Source organism: Mytilus galloprovincialis, chromosome 13 (genome assembly GCF_965363235.1).
Source record: "Mytilus galloprovincialis chromosome 13, xbMytGall1.hap1.1, whole genome shotgun sequence".
Classification (NCBI taxonomy): Eukaryota; Metazoa; Mollusca; class Bivalvia; order Mytilida; family Mytilidae; genus Mytilus; species Mytilus galloprovincialis.
The window spans coordinates 73003279-73031212 of record NC_134850.1 but is presented as its reverse complement, the minus strand read 5'-3'; the positions used below and the strand labels follow the sequence as shown (position 1 = coordinate 73031212).

Below are 27934 nucleotides of genomic sequence, written 5' to 3'. Positions count from 1 at the left end.
TGATGGTTTTTTTTCTCCCCTTGGGTTGCAGTATTGATGACTTATATTCCACACTCATTGTGATCATAATGATCTTTTTGTAGTTTAAAATTTTAGGTTTTTTAAAGGTTTAATTTGTATTTTTCAGTCCTTCTAAAATAGAGTATTATAAATCACCAATGAATATAAATGTCAACAGTCTAATGATAATTTAACACTTAGTATCCCTATTTTTCTTAAATATTCTCTATGATTTGTCTGTATTAAAATTATCTATCCAGAATTCCCATGCTTCCAGAGTGATATGAGTTTTCATCATTCTAACAGAAAGGGAAAGTGTGAGGTCATAAGCCAATATCATTGATTTTGCCTAAGGAAATAGAACTAAACAGATTCTATTTCATTATTTCATTATTTCATTAGAACTAAAAAGATTCTATTTCATTATTTCATTAGAACTAAAAAGATTCTATTTCATTATTTCTCATTGTAGATATGTTTGTAAGACATGTATGCTACAGCGGTCTTAGTGTGCTGACAAAGTGGTTTATCATAGGCTGTTTAATCATTAGGAGTTTCTTGCCATTCTGTTAAACCCCCTCTGGTTTATATTAACATCATTAATTATTATATACAAACCTTATTCCTACTTTTTTATTGACATCGTCTACATCAACCTCTTCATATCTGTACGGCAATTCCTAGAAAATATATTTTTTATATATGCAACTTTTAATCTTATGAGAGCTTTTATTTTCTGATACTTTTGAAATAAGAATTTATCCTTAGAATTTGAACTTTTGGAAATAAACCAGTATAAGGATTCTTCTAAAATAAAATGTGAAATTATGAAATTAAAATTAGGTACCGGTAATACAGACCTAAATCTAATTTCGTCAACAACAAAAAATGACACAAACATAAAGGGAATCTAAATTTCTTTACATTAATATAATTTTGACTTAACATACATTTTTATTTTATTGTGATTTACTTACTGGGTACAGGTGTACTGAGCCATCAGAATGTGTAACCTCTACTGGTTCTACTCTGAAATATAAATTAATGTCACATTGATTCAGGGAAATTAGATCATTTACCAAACTTATGGCTCCAGAAACATACGTTATTAGGTATACTGAAAATTCATAAATTATTGCGTGCATTTCTTATTGGATTTTTTTTAGAAAAGAATTAAAATGCATTAATTATTGCAATTGCAGGAAAATTTGCATACAGTTATACAGAAATGTTATTTATATATATCTGATATCATAATGCAAGTACTTATTATGCAATACTCATTCAATCAAATTACTTACATCAATAAAATTCTTGCAACAATTTCTGAATTTACAGTAATAGTTCTTTTATAGCATACACGCATCTTGAGTATTAAATGATGTTAACTTTGATATCATTAATTTACCATTAGCTGTTTCACTTATACGGATATAATCATAAACCTTAATTAACATGTATATATACTAATCCAAATCTTCTAAGACAATAGACCACAACTGACGGACAGAATCAAATAATCTATATGGAAATAAAAGGTACCAATTCTAATACATCTGCTTTCCAAATATCTACCACACAGGTTTTTCCTTTAACTAAAATAATCCAAAACTTAAACATTGTTAACACAGCCACAAGAAACAGCCAATCCTCCCTGACTTTCTCAAAACCAGAAAATAAAACCACTTAAATTTGTCATTATCATTTATTTCATGATCTTAATTATGTGATATCTGTCGTTAATACAACTATACGCACCTGAACGGTTGATCACAATATTCACTGAACATTGTGACAATTGTATCTAAGACAATTTTAGCTTTGTTTAAATCTGTACTCACGTGAAAGGTTGATCACAATATTCACTGAACATTGTGACAATTGTATCTAAGACAATTTTAGCTTTGTTTAAATCTGTACTCACGTGAAAGGTTGATCACAATATTCACTGAGCATTGTGACGATTGTATCTAAGACAGTTTTAGCTTTGTTTAAATCTGTACTCACGTGAAAGGTTGATCACAATATTCACTGAACATTGTGACAATTGTATCTAAGACAATTTTAGCTTTGTTTAGATCTGTACTCACGTGAAAGGTTGATCACAATATTCACTGAACATTGTGACAATTGTATCTAAGACAATTTTAGCTTTGTTTAAATCTGTACTCACGTGAAAGGTTGATCACAATATTCACTGAACATTGTGACGATTGTATCTAAGACAGTTTTAGCTTTGTTTAGATCTGTACTCAAGTGAAAGGTTGATCACAATATTCACTGAACATTGTGACAATTGTATCTAAGACAATTTTAGCTTTGTTTAAATCTGTACTCACGTGAAAGGTTGATCACAATATTCACTGAACATTGTTGCAATTGTATCTAAGACAATTTTAGCTTTGTTTAAATCTGTACTCACGTGAAAGGTTGATCACAATATTCACTGAACATTGTGACGATTGTATCTAAGACAATTTTAGCTTTGTTTAAATCTGTACTCACGTGAAAGGTTGATCACAATATTCACTGAACATTGTGACGATTGTATCTAAGACAGTTTTAGCTTTGTTTAGATCTGTACTCACGCGAAAGGTTGATCACAATATTCACTGAACATTGTGACAATTGTATCTAAGACAATTTTAGCTTTGTTTAAATCTGTACTCACGTGAAAGGTTGATCACAATATTCACTGAACATTGTGACGATTGTATCTAAGACAGTTTTAGCTTTGTTTAGATCTGTACTCAAGTGAAAGGTTGATCACAATATTCACTGAACATTGTGACAATTGTATCTAAGACAATTTTAGCTTTGTTTAAATCTGTACTCACGTGAAAGGTTGATCACAATATTCACTGAACATTGTGACAATTGTATCTAAGACAATTTTAGCTTTGTTTAAATCTGTACTCACGTGAAAGGTTGATCACAATATTCACTGAACATTGTGACAATTGTATCTAAGACAATTTTAGCTTTGTTTAAATCTGTACTCACGTGAAAGGTTGATCACAATATTCACTGAACATTGTGACAATTGTATCTAAGACAATTTTAGCTTTGTTTAAATCTGTACTCACGTGAAAGGTTGATCACAATATTCACTGAACATTGTGACAATTGTATCTAAGACAGTTTTAGCTTTGTTTAGATCTGTACTCACGTGAAAGGTTGATCACAATATTCACTGAACATTGTGACAATTGTATCTAAGACAGTTTTAGCTTTGTTTAAATCTGTACTCACGTGAAAGGTTGATCACAATATTCACTGAACATTGTGACAATTGTATCTAAGACAATTTTAGCTTTGTTTAAATCTGTACTCATGTGAAAGGTTGATCACAATATTCACTGAACATTGTGACAATTGTATCTAAGACAATTTTAGCTTTGTTTAAATCTGTACTCACGTGAAAGGTTGATCACAATATTCACTGAACATTGTGACAATTGTATCTAAGACAATTTTAGCTTTGTTTAAATCTGTACTCACGTGAAAGGTTGATCACAATATTCACTGAACATTGTAACAATTGTATCTAAGACAATTTTAGCTTTGTTTAGATCAGTTGCTGTAGATTCTATGAAGACATTTCTGGTGTCCAGTGTAATCTTACTGTGGTCACCTAAAATTAAAGTATGTCGATGGAGTGAAGTTTTAAAAGCATAACTGTTTGTCAACAACAAAAATTTTTAGTGTATAAGAACATTTGCCTTGGATAAAATAACAGCTGCTTTACATATGAAAGTAATATCAGCCCTAGAGATTGACAAGGAAGCACAAATCATTTTAATTAACATAATCAATGGAATTTTTTTCTTCTCTCTAATGGATAATATACATGTAATTTTGTCATGATCAGTGTGTTTTATATGCTTACCCCACATCTTATTTTATTCATAAGAAAATGAATGTATCTAGAATAACAACTAATTCCAATAACCAACATACTTTTTTTTAATGTAATATTCCATACATTTAATGGTAGGGATGTCAAAAGATCTGAAATTTAATACTCGGATACTCTGTCATGATACTCGAGTACTCGCGAGTACTCGGATGAAGCTTAAATGTTTATTGAAAAGTTTAGATTTTAGGTGGGATGCAGTATTTTTGTTAATACCTTTCATGAACATGTTAACGAAAGACAAACGTAGTACTACAAGCATAGCTTGATGCTGTTTTGTTTGTGTTAATTAAACAATGAATTACCGAATGCAGTTTCTATAAATAACTTATAATCATAACAGCAATAATTGTTTGTGTTCGTGTTCATGAACCTTATTCCAAACAAAGATAAAAAATATTTACATATAAAGTCCGACAAAGTAGACAATTTACATGTTTGTATCGTCTGTTCCTTATGAGTTCGTATTTTTTTATAATACGAATTGTCCATTTATTGGCAACAACAATATTGGACTTCAGTTACTTGTGCTTATTCGTGTTGTTCAGTCTTACTTTTTCTTTCGGTTTTTTTTTGCGCTATCGTTTGTCTGATATTTTTTTAGCCATGCTGTTGTCAGTTTATTTTTGACTTTTGGGTTTGAATGTCGCTCTCACCTATATCTTTCAATTGGAAATAAAACAATTAAGGTTCAGTTTCAAATACAGAGTAATTAAATTAATTTAAATATACATCTCATACCAATTACGTTTAATAAACAAACAAAGGTAAGTTTTTACGGCTTGTGATGAGTTAATTATTAATCCATGAAGGTGTTGATCGTGTACAAACACCGTTAAAATGTGTCTTATCAGTTGTGTAGGGTTCAACGCAGGTCATTTTGTTCTTGTTTAGAAATATGATCTGGTCAACAATTTCAGACGAAAGACTGTTTGGCTTTCTATTTTTGTTACAATAAATGTATATGAAAAAATTGCCTCGGAAGAAAAGGACGTTGCTGGTACTACTATTATAACAAAAAGTAGCCTCAATATATTATATTTATGTTGTTAATTGATTTTATCTAAGTATTACGAATGGGTTATTTCAAAAGAACTAAAGTGAGTGGGAATGTGAAGAGAAATATCTCAAGATGTATAACAGTCAAACGAGTATCCGAGTACTAAAACTGTACTCGAGTACTCGGTCTTTCGATCGAGTACCCGAGTACTCGAGTACTCGTTACCATCCCTATTTAATGGACATAAAACCATGCATAACTAATGAATCCCAAAATATATATCTACCTTTCCTACACGCCTACTATCTTTCAAATGAAATGTTTAAATCAGGGCTTCCAAAACGGTCATATATTCCGGTCATTTGTATAATGTCCGGTAAAAGACCGGCTGGGAAAAGCATGAAACGGTCATATACTTTTTAGTTTTCAATGCTTTTTCGGTCATTTTAATATAATTCACGATCTTTTTGACCCAACATTTAGCCTTTAACAGCCATACATTTCCGGTCATAAAAGTGACATGTTGATTAATTACTATCAAAACAACCCTTACTTCAATACTTTCTAATTTTAATCAAGGCTAATTAGTTGTTGGACAGCTGAAAACTACCTGTTCAGGTGACAGGTAAACTAATTTCAGTACCGGACATAGTATAAATTAATCGGTCCATTCTCAATTACTTTCGTACATTTCAGCGGTTTGTATCTAATTGATTTAGTCCAAAAGATCAAATTTATAATAAATACATTTATAAACTTGATTTGATGAAACATTTAAAACGGTTTTACATGAAAAAATCGTCAGAACTATGTTGTATTAACAAGAACACGTGTGCGCATGTGCACAGGTGGGAAATTCAATTATGCATCCTACATTTCTTCAAAATTCTAAAACTATCATTGATACCTGTACCTAACGTTCATTTCAAGTATTTTGTTGAAGAAATAACATGGAAAGAGCTTCTTCGCTCAGTCGTGCTATGTAAACGTACACGGATTTTACGTATCCATTTATGGTCCATGTTTTACCATTGTCAAGTCAACATCCGGTTTTGAAAAATGTGACTTTAAAAACGAAAATAAAGTTCTAGACAACGTCAATTTGCACAAATAAAGAGTCTAATACAGATTTGAACACACTTATGTGCACACTTTGAATGATGCAATGCCAATTTTAACAGTTTATGTCAGAACATCAAATTCATATCAAAGTAAATTTCAATTTCGTTTTCAATCTAAATTTATGTCATTCATTGGGATGGCCATCTGATTACCATAATTGCCTTTTGTGACTTAGTCTTGGGGATTAAAATTCGGATCAGATATAAAATGTCCGGCTGGCTCAGAAAAATTTTGGAAGCCCTGGTTTAAATGTGATTTTTTTATTTATTTCAATCCTGAAAATATTTCTGTAATATTTACCATTTATGATAGGTGGCATGGACAGCACAACGTTGTTCCTGTCATAAATCACAGGGTAGACTGGACTGTCTCTGATGATAGGAAGATATGGCTTCAAGTGACTATCTAACTGTAAAACAGTAAAAAAATAAAAACTGATATATTGTCCTTAAAGATTGTTTCTTTCTATACAATTGACTCCTAGTAATATTAATCTAAATAATATGGTTAAGTTTGAGATCAATTGCTTAAGGCATACAAGTTCACTTCAAGCAGGATATGTTTACACTGATTAAACAGACAGAAGGACTACAGTATACTGTAATTCATCTTTGGTTGAAGGGGTGTCTGTGTGTTTTGAATAATGCTAGTTGAGTACAATACAACAAGAGTGCACATGCTGAAATGTCTCGCCTTCTATACTAATCATTGATATTATGTTGATAGTCCTAAGTATAAAGCTAAGCTTTATTACAACTGTCACATAAACTTAACATTAACCAAGATAACTAAACAAAGACCAATGAACCTTGAAAAAGAGGTCCAGGTCAGATGAACCATGCCAGGCAGACAGGTACAGCTAACAATGCTTCTATACAACATATATAGTTTAAGAAAAATAGACCAAAACACAAAAACTTAACACTGTGCAATGAACCGTGAAAATGAGGTCATGGTTCAATAAAACCTGCTCGACTGACATAAAGATCATAAAATATTTCGATAAACCAAATATAGTTGACCTATGGCATATAGCATTAGATAAAAAAACCAAAACTCAAAAACTCAACTTTGACCACTGAACCATGAAAATGAGATCAAGGTCACATGACATCTGCCTGCTAGACATGTACACTTAACAATCATACAACAAATTTAGTAGACCTATTGCATATGGTATGAGAAAAACAGACCAAAACACAACCAGGTGCTCCGCAGGGCGCAGCTTTATACGACCGCAGAGGTCGAACCCTGAACAGTTGGGGCAAGTATGGACAAAACATTCAAGCGTGATACAGCTCTGAATTTGGATTGTGATCAAATTTTTGACATTACATGGTTTTTTTTTTACAAATGTCAAGATTTTACAAATCAATTAAAGATTTCTTCTTCAAACTTATTTAAATCTAAAATTAAATAGTTGACACAGCATAGGTTTCTGACACAGAATGAATGTGGTCTAATGAACTTAAAAATTATTTTTTGCCTTTGAGCAATTCACTATGCTGTAAAATATTAATCCTCTAAAAAAAATGTTTGAAGAAATTTTCTTTTTATTTATGAAATCTGAAATGAGAAAAATTTAAAAACTGATATCAATTCAAATTTCTAATGGAGTTTGCAACAATAACTACTCTTTTAAATACATCATAAAATATTAAAATGTAAAATAAAGTGCTTGTTATCACTGAATGGTAAAGATTGGTTGGTAGTAAAAGTGAATATACATTGTTTATTGTATAAAACAATAAAAAAAACTTCATCAGCAACATTTTATATTGGCAAATTTCCAATGAAGTTATTTACATAAAGTTATTGGCAAATAAAAATAGAAAATGACATCATAGTCATGTCTGGCAAATGTCCAAAATACATTATCTAAAAACATTTTAGATAAGATAAGGAAAAAAAGCTTCATCAGCAACATTTTATATTGGCAAATTTCCAATGAAGTTATTTACATAAAGTTATTGGCAAATAAAAATAGAAAATGACATCAAAGTCATGTCTGGCAAATTTCCAACATATATAATCAACTACTATTCTATACAAAGAAAGATAACTCCAATTGAAAATTAATTGCTATTGCACAATATTGTGCAATTAGATATTTCTTGTTATTGTGCAATACTGTGCAATTGAAAATTTCTTGCTATTGCACAATACTTGATATGGAATCCTGATTTGGACCAACTTGAAAACTGGGCCCATAATCAAAAATCAAAGTACATGTTTAGATAAAGCATATCAAATAAGCCCAAGAATTTAATTTTTGTTAAAATCAAACTTAGTTTAATTTTGGACCCTTTGGACCTTAATGCAGACCAATTTGAAAACTGGACCAAAAATTAAGAATCTACATACACAGTTAGATTTGGCATATCAAAGAACCCATTTATTCAATTTTTGATGAAATCAAACAAAGTTTAATTTTGGACCTCCATTTGGACCAACTTGAAAACTAGGCCAATAATTAAAAATCTAAGTACATTTTTGAATTCAGCATATCAAAGAACCCCAAGGATTCAATTTTTGTTAAAATCAAACTAAATTTAATTTTGGACCCTTTGGACCTTAATGTAGACCAATTTGTAAACGGGACCAAAAATTAAGAATCTACATACATAGTTAGATTCGGCATATCAAAGAACCCCAATTATTCAATTTTTGATGAAATCACATAAAGTTCAATTTTGGACCCTTTGGGCCCCTTATTCCTAAACTGTTGGGACCAAAACTCCCAAAATCAAACCCAACCTTCCTTTTATGGTCATAAACCTTGTGTTTAAATTTCATAGATTTCTATTTACTTACACTAAAGTTATGGTGCAGAAACCAAAAATAATGCTTATTTGGGCCCCTTTTTGGCCCCTTATTCATAAACTGTTGTGATCTCAACTCCAAAAATCAATCCAAACCTTCCTTTTGTGGTCATATAAACCTTGTGTTTAAATTTCATTGATTTCTATTTCCTTATACTAAAGTTATTGTGCGAAAACCAAGAATAATGCTTATTTGGGCCCTTTTTTGGCCCTTTATTCCTAAACTGTTGGAACCAAAACTCCCAAAATCAATCCCAACCGTCCTTTTGTGGTCATAAACCTTGTGTCAAAATTTCATAGATTTCTATTCACTTAAACTAAAGTTATAGTGCGAAAACCAAGAAAATGCTTATTTGGGCCCTTTTTGGCCCCTAATTCCTAAAATGTTGGGACCACAACTCCAAAAATCAATCCCAACCTTCCTTCTGTGGTCATAAACCTTGTGTTAAAATTTCATTGATTTCTATTCACTTTTACTAAAGTTAGAGTGCGAAAACTAAAAGTATTCGGACGACGACGACGCAGACGATGACAACGCCAACGTGATAGCAATATACGACCAAAAAATTAAAATTTTTGCGGTCGTATAAAAATTGAACTATAACCACTGAACCATGAAAATGAGGTCAAGGTCAGATGACACCTACCAGTTGGACATGTACACCTTACAGTCCTTCCATACACCGAATATGATAGCCCTATTGCTTATAGAATCTGAGATATGGACTTGACCACCAAAACTTAACCTTGTTCACTGATCCATGAAATGAGGTCGAGGTCAAGTGAAAACTGTCTGACAGACACGAGGACCTTGCAAGGTACGCACATATCAAATATAGTTATCCTATTACTTATAATAAGAGAGAATTCAACATTACAAAAAATTTGAACTTTTTTTCAAGTGGTCACTGAACCATGAAAATGAGGTCAAGGACATTGGACATGTGACTGACGGAAACTTCGTAACATGAAGCATCTATATACAAAGTATGAAGCATCCAGGTCTTCCACCTTCTAAAATATAAAGCTTTTAAGAAGTGAGCTAACGCCGGATCACTATCCCTATGTCGAGCTTTCTGCAACAAAAGTTGCAGGCTCGACAATAAAACCACACGTCTAAGTATCTAAAAACAGAACTCTGCAATTAGATTTATTATACTGGTATTTTACAAAGGCATGGAATGTAGTTTGGAATAGCCTTTCCATTCTATGCTGTTACACTTAGTTTAATCCTAACACAACTATGAAACATAAAGTTTGTTATTCTTTGTTCAAATCTCATGTCACAGTTCACTCCCTTGAATTTGGATGTCAAAGTTCATAACCTGTATCATTTGAATGAATTTACAATGACTTACAGAATACATTTCCATCATTTCTGGAGCAGTGAATTCTTTGGCTTGACTCAGGGGTTTGAATTTGATATCTGCTGGTGGCTTGGCATCATAGATAAATGGTCCTTGAATTGTATCAAGGTCATGTGTTCCTATAGCAACCAATGTCCTTCTCCTGAAAACAGTGTAAACATATAAAAAAGTTATTCTTCTGCATAATAAAGATTAATATGTATCCCCCCTCCCCCATTTATGTAACTTTTATTTGAAGAGCTATAGTTAAATTTGTTTTAATCTTTTTAAAAAAATGACCAAAATACCAATACCAATTTCTTACTAAAATATATAACTCTTTAATGCTTTTTCTTTCTATTTAATTAACGAATTCATCATTCGTAAAGGTTTCATTTCAGTTCCAGAATTTATCTGTAATTGTCAAGTTTTGTTTACATTAATTGAATTGTAGAATGTTACACAGTGATCTTTAGTTATGACCACTTCACAAAGTCTAATTTTCATGATACAATTTTGGTTATCTCCCATTTTTGAAGGTTGTCTTTATTAAATTTGAGTATTTTTTCTTCATTTTATGATGTAAGCCCCATAGATTCATGATACTCATAAATTTACTTTTTCTTTTTTTTTAAATGCTTTTTTGTCTAAAAATTATTTGTTAGCTCACAAAATAGCCAAGGAACACAACTGTAGATAAGGGAGATAAATTTACAGTAACTAATAAAGGGGGATAAATAGACTGAAACAAGGGAGATAATAAGATTTAAACAATGATAAATGGCCTCAAAACACAATTATTCTTCCCCTTGGCTACAATGCATTTTTTAGTTAAAGTCAAATTGAATTAAAACATTTGTACCGCTACAAACATGAAATAAATTTAACTGCTTATAGACCATTAGTGCTTTTTCTTTTGAGGGCCCTATTAGCATGCCAATGGTAGGATTTGAATCTTGAATAAATGACGAAGGCTGATTTCTACCCTACTTTCATTTTGGCCAAATCACTACTTTCACTTTCAACAATAATTTTTTTCCACATGTTTTACTTATTTCAATATATATGCAACTGAAAGGACCACTTAAATAGTAAACATTTCAAAGAAAACAGTAGACAGATTACTTGGGAAGAAACACCCCATATAATAATTGGGAACTATATTCCTAGACCATGAACAAAGGGAATTAATTGTGATCTGAGTCCAACTAACCTACACAGATTGTGATGTAACTTATCCTGTAGTTAAATGAAACTTTTATAATAAAGGGAGATAAATGGTTTGAAACAAGGAAGATAATAAAATTGAAACAATGATTACTAACCTACACAGATTGTGATGTAACTTATCCTGTAGTTCAATGAAACTTTTATAATAAAGGGAGATAAATAGGCTGAAACAAGGGAGATAATAAGATTGAAACAATTATTACTAACCTACACAGATTGTGATGTAACTTATCCTGTAGTTCAATGAAACTTTTATAACTGTCTGGAGTAAACTTAATGTTCCTCAGAACTGCTGCAACTCCAAATGGTCTGACTTGCTGGGTCTGACAAAATACAAAAAAATCTAAATGTAAACAATCTGTCCATATCAAAATGGCTGCCTTTTCATATAAGAGTTGTAAAATTAGAGATGATTTGAATTAAAACATTATTATTATGTTCCATTCTAATGCAAATTTTTCCATGACAACATATTTAAAAGTTCATGTTTTAGATTGTATAACCCAAATAAAACAAACAGAAAAAAAGAGGTGTGAAAATAGTTTTGTATGAGGTTAATCTGTTCCATGTAAAAACAGAAGATTTTGTGATTACCGGTAGTAACTTTTGTATGGATAAGACAGGCAGGTAGGATAAAAACATCCATCGAAGATGAGAAGGAAACTAACTTTCTGTGATGTAGTATTTATGATTCCACCAAACATATTAATTGCCTTATATCATGTAGCATCTAAATTTAAAAAAAAAAAAAAAGAAGAAAAGAAGAAAACATTTGTATGGCGAGATGAATTACTTACAGCTGGTAGAATTTTCATCTGCTGTAATTTTTGTGGTTTTACAGTTTTATATCTTGGGCACTGTTTTCTGGAAATAAATAAAAATGTTAATAATATTATGATGAATTGATTTTAAGATCCCTATCTGAATAAAATTGAGAAAGGAAATGGGGAATGTGTCAAAGCAACAACAACCCGACCATAGAGCAGACAACAGCCGAAGTCCACCAATGGGTCTTCAATGTAGCGAGAATTCTCGCACCCATAGGTGTCCTTTAGCTGGCCCCTAAAAAATATGAATACTAGTACAGTGATAATGGACTTCATACTGAACTCCGAATTATACACAAGAAACTAAAATTAAAAATCATACAAGACTAACAAAGGCCAGAGGCTCCTGACTTGGGACAGGCGCAAAATTGTGGCAGGTTAAACATGTTTATGAGATCTCTACCCTCCCCCTATACCTCTAGCCAATGTAGAAAAGCCTTCTTTATGCTTTTCATAATAATGATGCTAGTTGCATCCTTTTCAAATTATATTTGTTAAGGAAGCTCGCTTGTCATGTTTTGGAATTTTGGTAAGATTTTCGGAATCCTCTGGTTTTATCCATTTGAATGCCTTAACAAATTTTGCCTGGTGACCCCCATTTTTCTATTTATAATTCTTTTACATGTATTATGATAAGCTGTCTGTTAAAGTCTTATAAAAATTTTAATTATTTTTTAATAGTTTTTGAGGACTTAAACTTGTCAATGATAAAGCTATGAAGAGTCAAGAGAGAACATTTTCCCGCCAAAATTTCAATGGCTAATATCTCGAAAACAAGCATGGTGACCTATATATTTCTTTTGCTCTTTTGATTCCTTTATTAATCTCCCATCAATATATGCTGGTGTTTTGAAAAGTTAATTATTTTGAAACTGTGGAGCCAACTCCCTTAATATATTTTAGTAGCTTCTTCATCAAATTCTTCAGTTGCTGCTCAATGATGTTATATATGCTTCATTTCAGTGATATTTCTGATTGTTTACCCTTTTGGTTTTTTGTTTATCATATATTCATCTAATTTGATATATTGAATGTCTTTTGAAAGTTTTGTTATTATTTTTTTTTACTCCGATTTACTTCATTTGTCATGTTTGTATGGTACATATGTATTCCAACTATTTTTCATTCAATAATCAGAATCAAAATGATCGTTAGACATGCAAGTGGGATGTTTAACATGCTGTAAAATCTAGTTCAACAAGGCTGATGACATTAACCAACCAACTGTTCCTGGTTCCCATGAGAATTTTAGAACAAAATTTACCTAAAACCTAGTGAGGTAACTGAATATGGTAATGGGATCATGGGAAATCATTCCACAACTTCTAACAATTATCTAGAAGTTTAACTTCTAACTTACTTTTCAAGGAAAACCAGCAAAGCTCTTGACATCCCTTCAATACACAGCAAGTCATATCTGAAAAATAGTGTTATAATTATTTAAATGAGGGACTAGAAGTTTATTGCTTCTTTGACACAATACATTTTTTGTTCCTAATGGAAATTCTTATCTCAAAACATACTTACTAAAATTAAAGAACCTTAGTGAGCACGCTCACATACCCCACGTCTCCACATTGTCATTGGAGGAATTAAATAAGTATAAGAAAAAAAAATTGTATAAGAAAAAATATTGAATAATAATTTCCTGTCAATATGCACATCTACATAGTATGTCCTTATTATCTACAAAATTTCATGAAATTCTGTTGTGTGGTTTCAGAGGAGTTGAGATGACAAACTGTTGCAGAAGTACATTGAAGCAAATAAGTTCAAAGGGGCGTAACTCCTAGAAAAAAAATTGAATCATAATTTCCTGTCGATATGCACATCTACATAGTATGTCCTTATTATCTTAAAAGGTTTCATGAAATTCTGTTGTGTAGTTTCAGAGGAGTTGTGATGACAAACTGTTGCAGTAATACATTAAAGTAAATAAGTTCAAAGGGGCGTAACTCCTAGAAAACAATTTGAATCGTAATTTTCTGTCGATATGCACATCTAGATAGTATGTCCTTATTATCTAAAAAGGTTGCATGAAATACTGTTGTGTGGTTTCAGAGGAGTTGCGATGACAAACTGTTGCAGTAGTGCATTGAAGCAAATAAGTTCAAAGGGGCGTAACTCCTAGAAAAAAAATTGAATTGTAATTTCCTGTCGATATGCACAACTACATAATATGTCCTTTTCATTTAAAAAGGTTTCGTGAAATTCTGTTGTGTGGTTTGAGAGGAGTTGCGATGACAAGAAGCAGGACTGACGGTACGACTGATGGACGGACTGACGGGTCAAAAACATTATACCCTCCGCAACTTCGTTGCATGGGATGTAAAGCAATATTACTGACAATAATCATACAGGTAAGTATAGCATGAAATGATTTCTCGTGTTCTATAATTTGGAATTAAATTGATTCTTTTATTTGCATGTTTGTTCTAAAATTTGAAAATTTCCTATTCTAGATCTAATTGTTATTTAGAACTAGTTCACATGTAAGGCATGTAAGGGCAAGTTGCTATTTCAGTGATGATTAAGTTACACAGACTTTTATTTGTCAAAGGCTGACATAGGGTCATAAATAATGATTAATTTTCAGACGGAATATAAAAGTTTTAAAGTATTTGTCACTTTTACCTGTTAGCAGGAATTTCAATTTTCCAGACATAAGCAAGATCTGGATTCTGTAGTATTTCTTCTTCTTCCTGTGAAATAGAATAATTCATTTATATCAAATTCTATATGATAAACAAAGCTAGGTATGAACAACAAAAATATGGCAATTACAAATAAGATGTCAGAACTCCAAATACTATGCATGCCTTGCTAGAATTTTTGGAATAAAAAATTTAATATGAATGTCACTGAAGATTTAATTTAAACTTTATGTACATGATATAAGAAAGTTATAAACATGTCTCAGGTGTATGACATCACTGAATGTGAAAGAAGAAGTAGACTTAACAACAAAATTATTTTCATTTACCTGTGTATAATATGACACACGTTTTTTTAAAAGTGATGATTTTTTTTAAATTGTTTAACATTTCACAAAAGTATCATACTTAACTTTGTTTAATTTAAACCTGTTTATTCACTTTTTACGTTACTTATTTATCCCTTATCATGCACGTAGCTACGTTTACGTCAAAACGCCCGGGCGTACACTTGAATTTTGAAAATAAAACAAATATTCGACATAGAATAAGACAAACTGGTCAAAAGCTCATCAGCCTTGTTCCTTTTTGTCAATGGATTGTAATTTTGAATACAAAGGGACCAAATTTACTCAAATATATCATTTAATATATTTGTTCGAATCTTTTGTAAAAGTCTGAATCTACCATGAATTCTACGTACTTTTCTTATATTTAAAGCAATTCGCTATCTGCTCAGATTCGATATGCTGCCTTTGTATTTTTGTCGAACCAGTGATTTATGTCCCAAAAAGCGAGACAAAGTGGCGTCAACATTTAGGTTCCGAATGTGGATAAAGTCTTTTGAATGACTCTCCGTGAAATTTTACGAAAGTTGGACAGAAACTGTTTATGATCAAAAGAGTATTCAGAGCAAGGACAAAATGTATTTCTTTCTGCAATTAATAAGTGGTCGCAGTTTTGGCTTACACAAGGACGTATATGTGTGTTAGTTATACGTCCTTGGCTTACATTTTGTTATTTCTCAATTACATTAACTACTTGTCGAACCTTTATCGAATTTTATGAAAATGCCGAAGAAGCTTTTTCTATTACGTATGTCTAAAACTAAAATTTTGAAAGCATTTTTTTCGTTCATTTTACTGTTCTTTTCTGATAGACAGCCGGATAGCTGGACTCTTCTTTACGCAATTAATTGTTTTACATGCTCAATTTATAACCTTCATAGATTGTGAAATATTCCAGATCAAGAAAAAGATATCAAATTTTTTTTTTAGAATTTTTTTAAATCCCTTTAAAGGAACGATACATTGATTCACTTTTTGTGGGAAGAAATCCTAGGTGTTCCAGATTTTTTTTATATTGCACCTCTTAGAAACATTTTTTTTCGTGTTCATTAAAAGGTGCTTTTGTGGATTGTATGCTAACTTACGGCACCATTTAAACTTATTTAAAAGTAATATTGGTTTGGACGTTTTCTCTAAAACCAATGACCATTAGACTAGCTTCCAGTTTAACACGATGATTAAGTAAACATATTACAAGATTTAACCAAAACAAACAAACCATTTAGATGCAAAAGTATGTTGCTATCAATGATTTTTTACTGATAGGAATCATTACGGTATCTCGTTCTCGATAGCTTTTGGGGGCTTCGTCCCTTTCGAACCCACTACTAGCAGGTGCTTTAACATTGAGCGGTTGGCACCCCTCATATCCCTCGCCAAGGTTCGGGCGTACACGTAAAAATGACCCGGCTACGCCACTGCTTATAATTTTTATTAACTATGTATTTGCATTCATGTATCACAGATCAAATTAATCGTTCATTGTGTGTTAATATGCGAATTTTTTTAATGAGTTAAGCCTTCCATTTGATATTTTATAGTGTCTCTTTCTATGTTGTGATGTTATACTATTGCTTCAGAAAAAGGAGGAGGTTTGGTACCATTAAAATGTTTAATCCCACTGCAAATGTTTGCACCTGTCCGAAGTCAGGAATCTGATGTACAGTGGTTGTCGTCTGTTTATGTAGTTCATAAGTGTTTCTTGTTTTTATATAGATTAGACCGTTGGTTTTCCCATTTGAATGGTTTTACACTAGTTAATTTTAGGTCATTTTATAGCTTGGTGTTCATACCACATCTTCCTATATCTATTTGACTTTATGTTAATTTGCCATGAACATTTAATTGATACTCACTGGTTCTTCTGCTTCTAACCCAAACTCAAAACCTAACTCATCAAATTCTTCAAATGCTGAAAAATAAAAATAAGAAAGTCCAAAGGTCTACTATAAATAAATAAGTTTAAACTCAAAAGAATGTAAGTTCTACTGATACATGAATAAGATGACCAGGATATTAAGCTTGGACACATGAGATGATGTCTATCAAGACATTTAAATATACATGCATGGCAAATGTTCAACAAAAAACATATGGTTGTGGTCTGTTATGAAGTGACATTTCTCTATTACACATACACTAATATTCCTAATGATACAAAAAAGTGATACCAAGTGTTCTTATTTTATTGTTTATCTTTTTGAAACATTATGAAACAATATTGCAACATTTCCAATGGCTTATAATTAAATCATTGAAGAATTTCAAAGGTAAAATGATGTACAAATCTTTAGACATGTTAGACATGAATAGCAACAGAGATTTGTTATTTCTTCTTAATTTTATATCATTTTAAAGTTTGATACCGAACAGTACATATTATGTAATACTTGAACATTTATACATGCTTTATTTATACATAAAGACTAGATTATCAACTCACTGACTTTTATTATAAACACAAAGAGAACATAATTGAATATTCGGTAGTCGTCATTTGTTGATGTGGTTCATAAGAATTGGATAAGAATAAACTTCCAAATAACTTTAGCTGCTATCAAGCAATTCCGATTTATAATTTTTTTTTTATGGCCTCTATTACAAGATCTACATTCAGTTTTCAAAATAAACTTTTAAATCTACATGCCGAGAGCTAAATTTATGAAAATATTCTGTAAGCCTGTCGAGATGATTCTGTGGTTAAGTGTGAATATAAAAAAGAAGATGTGGTATGATTGCCAATGAGACAACTCTTCACAAGAGACCAAATAACACAGAAATAAACAAATGAAGGTCTGCATAAAGCCTTCAACAATGAGCAGAGTCCATAACTAAAAGACTGTACCTATTTACAATTAATTTTAATTTGTTCTTGTCCTGAACATGCATAAAATGTTAGCCATTGGATGTTAAGCAACCAACCATTAATCAATCCTCTGTTGTTAAGGAACACAAACTAGAACATTTTATGTAATATAATTTTAATGTTTCTTGTCTTTTTATTTATAATGTTATTTTAGTTTACATCAAGACATCATTTCTCACTTAAAAATATTAAAAAACAATTTTGTTCAATTAGTTTAACTTTATTGCTTTGCTTATTGTTGAAAGCTGTACAGTGACCTGTAGTTGTCAGGCCTGTAGCCAGGAATTTCCAAGGGGGTTCGTTGGACTTATGCAATCGACTTTTAACAGTAACAATTTGAACAAAACATTGACTTTAACAGTGCTTATTTGTTTTCAAGGGGGGGTTCGTCCCCCCTGGCTACGGATGTGGTTGTTAAGTTCTGTGTCATTTGGTCTCTTGTGTAGAGTTGTCTCATTGGCAATCATACCACATCTTTTTTATATTTATTCACATTATAAAACTATTTTCCAATCTTAAAATCATTTAAAGATTTTCACAAATGAATAATAACCCACTTTAAATTTCCTGTAAATAGTTGTTACAATGTAAACTACTTTCACTTTAAATTGGTTTATTGGAGTGACAAGTCCTACTTTCATTTTCATGTACAGTTCTATTTTTACCATCATGTCATAAAAATTCAAGGAACTAAACTTATTTTTATCTGGTGGAAATTATGATTTCAAAGAACCAAAAATATTTTAAAATCTTTACTCAGTGTTTTTTAAAACCAATTGAATAACAATTTCTTTGTCTACATACAAATGTTAGATTTAAATAAAAAGGCTATTTTTAAAACTTTGCAATTTTTTCAATATCTTTACACTCTATTATGTACATGATTAAGGATCGAATTGAAAAAGTATATTGATACTGTCATATGACTGTAGATAGATTTTGATTGTATAATTTCTTGAATGGTCACTGAAATAAGAAAACTAATGTGCATTATTGTAACAATTCATTATTAAAAAAATTTAACTTATAACAGGCTATTATTTGAACTTGGAATTATTTTTAATTATGGAATTTGCTTGTTTTCTTGTTATTGAAATTTTTAATAAATTCCATGTTTATTGTGTACTGAAATGTTCTGTGCTGCACACAAGGCTTTCTATTTCAAAGAAAATAGTTTATTTTCAATAGAATGTACTGTGCCGCGCACAACACTATTTAACCAAAATACATTTTATGGAAAGTGTTATTAACCGCTCAAAAGATTATAATACAAAATAAACATGGAATTAATTAAAAATTTTAAACACAAGAAATTATGCAAATTCCATAATTAAAAATAATTCCAAGCTCAAATAATAGCCTGTTTTATGTAAAATGTTTATATAAGATTGACCTTTTCAACTTGGCAGGGTGAGAGATTATATATCATTGATCACACTCTGTAATATACATGATATACTTAACTTTAGTTGACACATTTTACAACTTGCACCCTTTCTTAATCAAGTATTTTTTGTTTGGATAAGATTTGAAAAATTTTATTGTTTATAATTCTCTGCCTTATATAAATTTGAAATTTACTTCAATCAAAAACAAACAACCTTTTAAGATGCAGTGACTTTATTTTTTTTTATTAATAATGTTTAATACTAATTAAAAGATGACTGATTGTTTTTCATAGATTTTGTCTAGATATATTATAATAAATGTTTTGAATTTATCATGCATGGTCTTGGAGTACATGGAGTAGTCAGTTTTGAAGATTTTTCATTTCTTCATTTTAGTTGAAACATTCCAAAGATATTTAAGTTTTTTTATATTTGTTGGGAGTGATAGCTGTTCGAAGCATTGAGGGAGTCTAAAATTTAATATTAGGACAGAATTATGATATATGTTTGTGTTTTATTCAAAATTGAAGTATTTAAAATGTCAATAGGAAATGATAATCTTACATTCCATTTTATCAAATCATTCCATATTACGGAAAACAAAATTTACATAATCTACATGTAAGTCAGTTTACAGTCAGTAATTATTTTATCAATATAAAAAAGAAGATGTGGTATGATAGCCAATGAGATAACTGTCCACAAGAGACCAAAATGACACAGACATTAACAACTATAGGTCACCATACGACCTTCAACAATGAGCAAAGCCTATACCGCATAGTCAGCTATAAAAGGCCGCGATGTGACAATGTAAAACAATTAAGACAAGAAAACTAACGGCCTTATTTGTATAAAAAATTAACGAAGAACAAATATGTAACAAAGAAACAAACGACAACCACTGATTTACAGGCTCCTGATATCAATTTACTATTTCAACTACTACAATATCATTATCAGCAGTATACATGTACAGTGGTTGTTAAAATAATTAATAAATAACTCACAATATTCCCTTCCCAAAGCCTTGAAAAGAAGATCCTTCTTAACTTCTATTGTCGGCATTACTCACGTACTAAGATCCCCTGACAGAAAGACTTCGACTTTTTGCATGTAAATTATACAACAAAAATCCAACTTGATAGCTTAGGATTTGTCCTTAGAATGACAAGTAATATAATTCCAAAAATATCTAAATAAATAAATGATGCAATATGATGAGATCAGGCCTACTTTTGTTTTCCAAATTTAGCCTTTTTCTTAATAATTATTGATTTTATAAAAACCCATTTTAACCGGCCAAAAACTCTATACTATGACATAAACTCATAAGAATTATACATGTATGCAACCATTTAAATTCTAAACCAATTGTCAAGTGTGAGCTAAGTCAATCACATTGAACAGTTCCTATTATATAATATTTTTTGAAAACTGCTAGTGCATGATTTTTTACTTGGAACATTTTCAAAAATTAATATTTCTTCATAAGTTTTATCTATTTAGCAAGTTTCTTTGAAAATTTGAAAAGTAAAGATATTCTTAAATGTAAAATTTCTTGGAACAAACCTCAGTAACAAACTTTAAACATACAGTATGAGATAATGATATAAGTGTGCAAGTATTTATACAAGTAGCTACATTTGTAATATGAAATGTAATGATAGCTTTTAACAAAACTGATACCACTAAATTAGAGAAGTTCAGGAAAGGGCTTTATGATTTTATGAATACAATGATAGTATGTATAAAAACCAGATGCTCCGCAGGGTGCAGCTTTATACAACCGCAGAGGTTGAACCCTGAACGGTTGGGGCAAGTATGGACACAACATTCAAGCTGGATTCAGCTCTAAATTTGGATTGTGATTAAATAATTGACACAGCATAGGTTTCTGACACAGAATGAATGTGGTCTAATGAACTTTTTTGCCTTTGAGCAATTCACTACATAGATGCCAACCCCCTTTTGACACAATCAGTAACATACTATCAAATTTTCCGTATTTTTGAAAAGTTTTCAGTAATCATTTATAAACGTGCATTTACCAATCAAAATTACTGACGAGTGGTTGCAAAGTGATGTACACTAAAATTTGTCATTTAACATGTTGTCTGTAGTATGTATTCCATTCATTAATTGTTCAGATGTTCTCGACTCAAACATTTTTGTTTTGTCAAGGAGAAGTAGAGAAAGGGAAAAAGCTACTTAATAAAATGCAAGTTTGACTCTTCAGAAGTCAATTAGTTACCCAACAATAGGTTGATAACTCCCAAGAAACCGGAAGCATTAGATTGGCGTTTCCTAAATACTGGACCCGGACGGAAAAGTAATGATAAAAATCCCCGTTTTACGAAATTGAACGTCGATGATTGGGAATCCGTAACTATTCGACTTTGACCGTAATAGCGTAGTTTATATCGCAAAATCGGAAAAACTACGGAAAAATCGTAATAGTTGGCATCTATGTCACTATGCTGTTGAATATTAATCCTCTCAAAAAAATGTTTGAAGAAATTTTCTTTTTATTTATGAAATCTGAAATGAGAAAAATTGACCCCCCCCCCCCCAATTTTTTTTTCACATCCCCCTTTCCCTTATTCCAAAACTGATCTCAATTCAAATTTCTAATGGAGTTTGCAACAATAACTGCTCATTTAAATACATCATAAAATATTAAAATGTAAAAAAAAAGTGCTTGTTATCACTGAATGGTAAAGATTGTTTTAATTTATCAGTTGGTAGTAAAAGTGAAAATACATTGTATATATTGTATAAAACAATGATTTAAGTTGATTTAACTACTATTCTGGACAAAGAAAGATAACTCCAATTGAAAATTTCTTGCTATTGCACAATATTGTGCAATTAGATATTTCTTGCTATTGCGCAATACTGTGCAATTGAAAATACTTGCTAATGCACAATACTGTGCAATTGAAAATTTCTTGCTATTGCACAATACTGTACAATTGAAGATTTCTTGCTATTGCTGAATACTGTGCAATTGAAAATTTCTTGCTATTGCACAATACTTAATATAATAATTTTGAATCCTGATTTGGACCAACTTGAAAACTGGGCCCATAATCAAAAATCTAAGTACATGTTTAGATTCAGCATATCAAAGAAGCCCAAGAATTTAATTTTTGTTAAAATCAAACTTAGTTTAATTTTGGACCCTTTGGACCTTAATGTAGACCAATTTGAAAACGGGACCAAAAATTAAGAATCTACATACACAGTTAGATTCGGCATATCAAAGAACCCCAATTATTCAATTTTTGATGGAATCAAACAAAGTTCAATTTTGGACCCTTTGGGCCCCTTATTCCTAAACTGTTGGGACCAAAACTCCCAAAATCAAACCCAACCTTCCTTTAGGGCTCATAAACCTTGTGTTTAAATTTCATAGATTTCTATTTACTTATACTAAAGTTATGGTGCGAAAACCAAGAATAATGCTTACTTGGGCCCCTTTTTGGCCCTAATAATTCCTAAACTATTCAGACCTCAACTCCCAAAATCAATCCCAACCTTCCTTTTGTGGTCATAAACCTTGTGTTTAAATAACATTGATTTCTATTTACTTATACTAAAGTTATTGTGTGAAAACCAAGAATAATGCTTATTAGGGCCCTTTTTTGGCCCCTAATTCCTAAAACGTTGGGACCAAAACTCCCAAAATCAATCCCAACCTTCCTTTTGTGGTCATAAACCTTGTGTAAAAATTTCATAGATTTTTATTTACTTTTACTAAAGTTAGAGTGCGAAAACTAAAAGTATTTGGACGACGACGACGACGCAGACAACGACGCCAACGTGATACCAATATACAACCAAAAATTTTTTAATTTTTGCGGTGGTATAAAAATCAGTGTATCACTACAACATAATAGTTATTATGGTGAAGTTGAATTTCCTTTATTTATTCATCATCCACAAATGAAAATACCTCTAAAAAAATAATTCTTTGTACATTAATCTCAGTTTCAGGTAAAGAGATATGTGATTTTTTTCTAAGACAAGTGCTTTTGACCATCCGCAAGAACTTGGGTCATCCAATGTTCAGTACTTTGATTCTACTTGGCGGCAATTTGTTCAAGGTTTAATAATAATGGTTGTTTTTCTGAAATTGTTTAACATCCAACCCCTTATTTTATTTATTTTGTATTATTTAATATTGTGTCATAGATCAAATTTATTCGTTCAGTTAATGTTGAGATGTTACACTATTGTTTCATATAAGGGTAATTTTTAGGTTGGTACCTATTGATATGTTTAAACCCACTGCATTTGTTTGCACCTATCCTTAGTCAGGAATCTTATGCTCAGTAGTTGTCTTATGTTGATGTGGTTCCATGTGGGTTTCTTGATTCACGATTTTCATATATATTAGACCGTTAGTTTTCCTGTTTATATGGTTTTATACTAGTAATTTTTGGGAACCTTACTAGCTTGCTTTTCAGTGTAAGCCATTCAGGCTCTGTGTTGAAGACCATACTTTGACCTATAATGGTTTACTTTACAAATTAAAGATAAATACATTGTATTTCAGTATTCTACTCTGCAAATCAAACAGAAAATTGATTGCGGCAATATAAATATTCTGTCAATTTTTCAACAAACTTTAACAGAGGGTGGTAAAGGGTTATTTTCATGCAACGTTTTCAGCCTTTTTATTTCACGTGTTTTGGTGTTTTGACGTTTAATTTCTCGTTTTCTCGTGTTTAGTTCGACGTGCATGCTTCGTGTTTCCCCTTATTTATTTTCTGTGTTTTGTGTCGCTACTCTTAATTTATCATGCTTTTCCCGCATTTAATTGAAAAGTAAACCAGGACAAAATTCAAAGTCAGTCCAGGATTGTTTTGAATTATACATGTATGTTTCAAGGCTTTCAAATTAATATGAATTACTATGAATATTTTTTTCCCTTTCAAATCAGATACAACAAGCGGAAGTTAAGAGTTGACCACAGGGTCTTCATGTCAATTAATAAAGACTGCATGATCTAAAAAACGGAGGAGGAATAACTTCTAGTACTTTTTCCTTGAAATTAACGATTTTATTTCTCGTGCATCGTTTTTCCCCCGATTTTTATTATCCGTGCAACATTTTTATTTCACATGTTTCCGTGTTCATAGCCCCCCTTAACCACCCTCTTAACATATTTTGTTCAGATACTTAAAATCATGCGACTAGACAACAATTAGAAAAAATTTAAATCAGGGCGAATGGACCCTGGGCGAACAGGTATCAGGGCAAACAGGTACTAGGGCGAACAGACCCGGATTCATTAGGTGAATATAAAACCATCTGTATTGTATATGACAAATTCTAACATGACGTCCTTCAAACACTTTGAGTACACACCCGTGGTAAAATATGAATATATTGCCAGGGCTGTTCCAATTGTACTCCCACGTCATATGCTTTTTTATGAATGATGTACCCGACGTCATAGAACGATGACGTAAGAATATAAGCATTTTACGGGAAAATACACGCATGTTGTTTTTGTTATGCGTTTCCTTTCTACATTGGCTAGAGGTATAGGGGGAAGGTTGAGATCTCATAAACATGTTTAACCCCGCCACATTTTTGCGCCTGTCCTAAGTCAGGAGCCTCTGGCCTTTGTTAGTCTTATATTATTTTAATTTTAGTTTCTTGTGTACAATTTGGAAATTAGTATGGCGTTCATTATCACTGAACTAGTATATTTTGTTTAGGGGCCAGCTGAAGGTTGCCTCCGGGTACGGGAATTTCTTGCTACATTGAAGACCTGTTGCAGGGCTCACACTACTTCAGAATTATAGGGAGAAGTGACTCCTCTTTTTGAAACTGATAGGGAGAAGTGGTGAGATTTGAAAGAGAAGTGCTCATTCGCGCGGGTGCGCTACAATGTTTGGATTTTACAATAGTATAAAGGGCTATATGTAAATAATGTTCTTTTTATGTTGTTCAATTCATATGAGCAAAAAATTACAATTAAAGTAACATTTGAAATTAAAAGTTGTTTAAGTTTTACTAAGGTTCTTGTGAGAAACTACCAACTAAATATCTAGCACTAAAAAAAAAAAATTTATTTAAAAAAATGTAAAGAAATTATATCAATTACAATTTAATTAAAAATTATCTTGTGTATGAAATTCAGTGTTTCTCATAAAAAAATATAAAAGTTATTAAGCTGGGCCATAATATATTGATATTAGTATAATAGTCTCAGAGTTAAGCAACTTTAATCAATAGTTTGAAACATTCATAAAAAAATATAGGGAATTATATACACCAATCAATTAGATGTAACCAAAAGTCTCTTAATGCGTGTGGGATGCGTAATTTTTCCCTTTGGGATCAATATTCTTTTGTCAGCTGTTCCATCCGTGCGTCCGTAGTAATTATTGTAAAAGTACGGATTTCGGTCATAGCTGGTCCGGTTCAGATCCGTAGTTTAGAAATCGGTCAATGGCGGACGAATGCAAGAATATTTACAAAAATAAACGATGTTTGACAAGTTATTTGGAAAGGAACATGACGGTTTTAATGCAATAAATGGATTAAACATTTACTGGAGGCAACTTTTATCACGTTTAAATGAAGTAACAAACTTATTTTGCCGCCGAAATTTAGGTTGATGTACGTTTTCGAGTAACAAGCACCGGAACTTGCGAAAATGCACGAAGTAATAAAAAGTTGTATTTTTATCAAATAACCTGATACACACTGCGAAGACAATGCTTCAACCTCTTTTCTAAAGATAATGAATAGTTTATGTCTGAATTTCTTTAATTATCAGTAAAAAATTGATGTTTCATCAACTTGGTAAAAATTGAAAATGTCCGATGACGGAAGCGACTGAAAGCGACTATCGTCAAGAACAGGGCGACTTGTTTTCGCTTTTGGGGGTCGGGGAAAGTGAAGTGACGGTCGGGAGGGCGACTTCTTCGCCCAAGTCGCCTGGTAGCGTGAGCCCTGCTGTTGGTGACCTTCTGCTGTTGTTTTTTTCTATGGTTGGGTTGTTGTCTCTTTGGCACATTCATGACATTCAATTCTCAATTTTATTGTGAAACCGAAAATCATCACAACAAGGAAACCTAAACAAGCGATGATAAAATGTGGTACATGTATAAGCCAATTTTTTTATACATGTATATAATACATATGAGTAAATTATCATTAAAATTCATCCAAAACTATCTACACTGTACATGTAAATACAGTATTGTAAATAGTTTTAGCATGTAACACTAATCAGTTTGCTCTGTTCTTTTACGCCAATTTAATAGTGCGTTTATTTATGGGAACGGCAAATGTATGCCTCCACCTACAGCGCTTCAATCCAAAAGAATTGCCGTACATTTTGTATTTGTCTTATTAGAATCGAAATAATTCATGGGGGCTTGAATATATTGTGATTTTACCACAGGATGTCCCTTTATGCCGTTATTTTACCCCTCACTATTGCTCAGGGTAAAATATTTGTCATAAAGGGCCAACCCGTGGTAAAATCACAATATATTGAAGCCCCATGAATTATTTCTTATGAATTATTTCATAACCAATAGGCAATGGTAGGCCAGTTGATTTAAATTTGTGCACTACAGGAGATGAAAAATTATGAAAATTGAAAAAAAATAGCGCTGATACTTGATTGTTAGCACTGCAGTGTGCCAATAGCACAGCGCTGAAATACAAAAGTGCTGAATACCACAGTGCTATAACACTGGCCTTGGGAGAACACCCAGGGAAGATACAAATTGGAATCGAGTGTATTAAAATGTTTCACATCTTTCATGTACTCAGTCATGGGGCCGTTTTCTTCAATTTCTGGCATCTTCTTCATTTGAACTCATGTGGATAGTTGTCTTATATGGCAATAATACCACATTTTATTTTTGTGAAATTGTGTACCTCGTCTATGACCATGATGGAGAGGGGGTAGGAGGGGTCCTGATCCCGAAATCCCGGGCTTAAAAACACCAGATCCCGAAATCCCGGGCTTAAAAACACGAAATCCCGAGGTCCCGAAATTCGAAAAAAAAACAATTCCCGGATCCCGAAAGGGTCAATCCCGAAATCCCGAGCTTAAAAATACCCGATCCCGGAGTCCCGATAAAGGTCCTATCCCCCCTCATGATGACTGCATATGTCCATTTATGAAATTGTGTACTGATTTTCACAATCATTTTACTATTAAAATACTAATGTTGAATAAAATTGTACGTACTGTATTTTCTACCAAGATTTCTAAACAATTCTTCCTTATTGACACTTATTGTCGGCATTTTATCTTCTGCACATGTAAAATCAGATGACGAAACTCTATATTTACCGGAAATGGGAAATGATAGCTCTAAATTAAGTATCATTTTATTAATTTTGAATAGTGATTCATTCACATAAGCAATATTTA

General features: G+C 31.7%; 1 protein-coding gene across 4 annotated transcripts in view; it reads right to left on the bottom strand.

Moving 5' to 3' along the window:
• Positions 1 to 27855, bottom strand: part of LOC143056935 (phenylalanine--tRNA ligase beta subunit-like) — a 40234-nt gene extending 12379 nt beyond the window's left edge. The window contains exons 1-12 of one of the 4 annotated variants that reach the window (XM_076230147.1): positions 20529 to 20693; positions 17121 to 17176; positions 14898 to 14965; positions 13624 to 13680; positions 12234 to 12300; positions 11644 to 11759; positions 10219 to 10369; positions 6339 to 6447; positions 3580 to 3634; positions 3419 to 3496; positions 978 to 1029; positions 619 to 680 (exon numbers count right to left, since the gene is read on the bottom strand). In XM_076230147.1, the coding sequence (XP_076086262.1) occupies positions 619 to 680; positions 978 to 1029; positions 3419 to 3496; positions 3580 to 3634; positions 6339 to 6447; positions 10219 to 10369; positions 11644 to 11759; positions 12234 to 12300; positions 13624 to 13680; positions 14898 to 14965; positions 17121 to 17176; positions 20529 to 20586 (929 nt within the window). In that variant the 5' untranslated portion in view covers positions 20587 to 20693. The other 3 variants (XM_076230146.1, XM_076230148.1, XM_076230145.1) reach the window with 3 other exon arrangements.
• Positions 27856 to 27934: the final 79 nt, after the last annotated feature.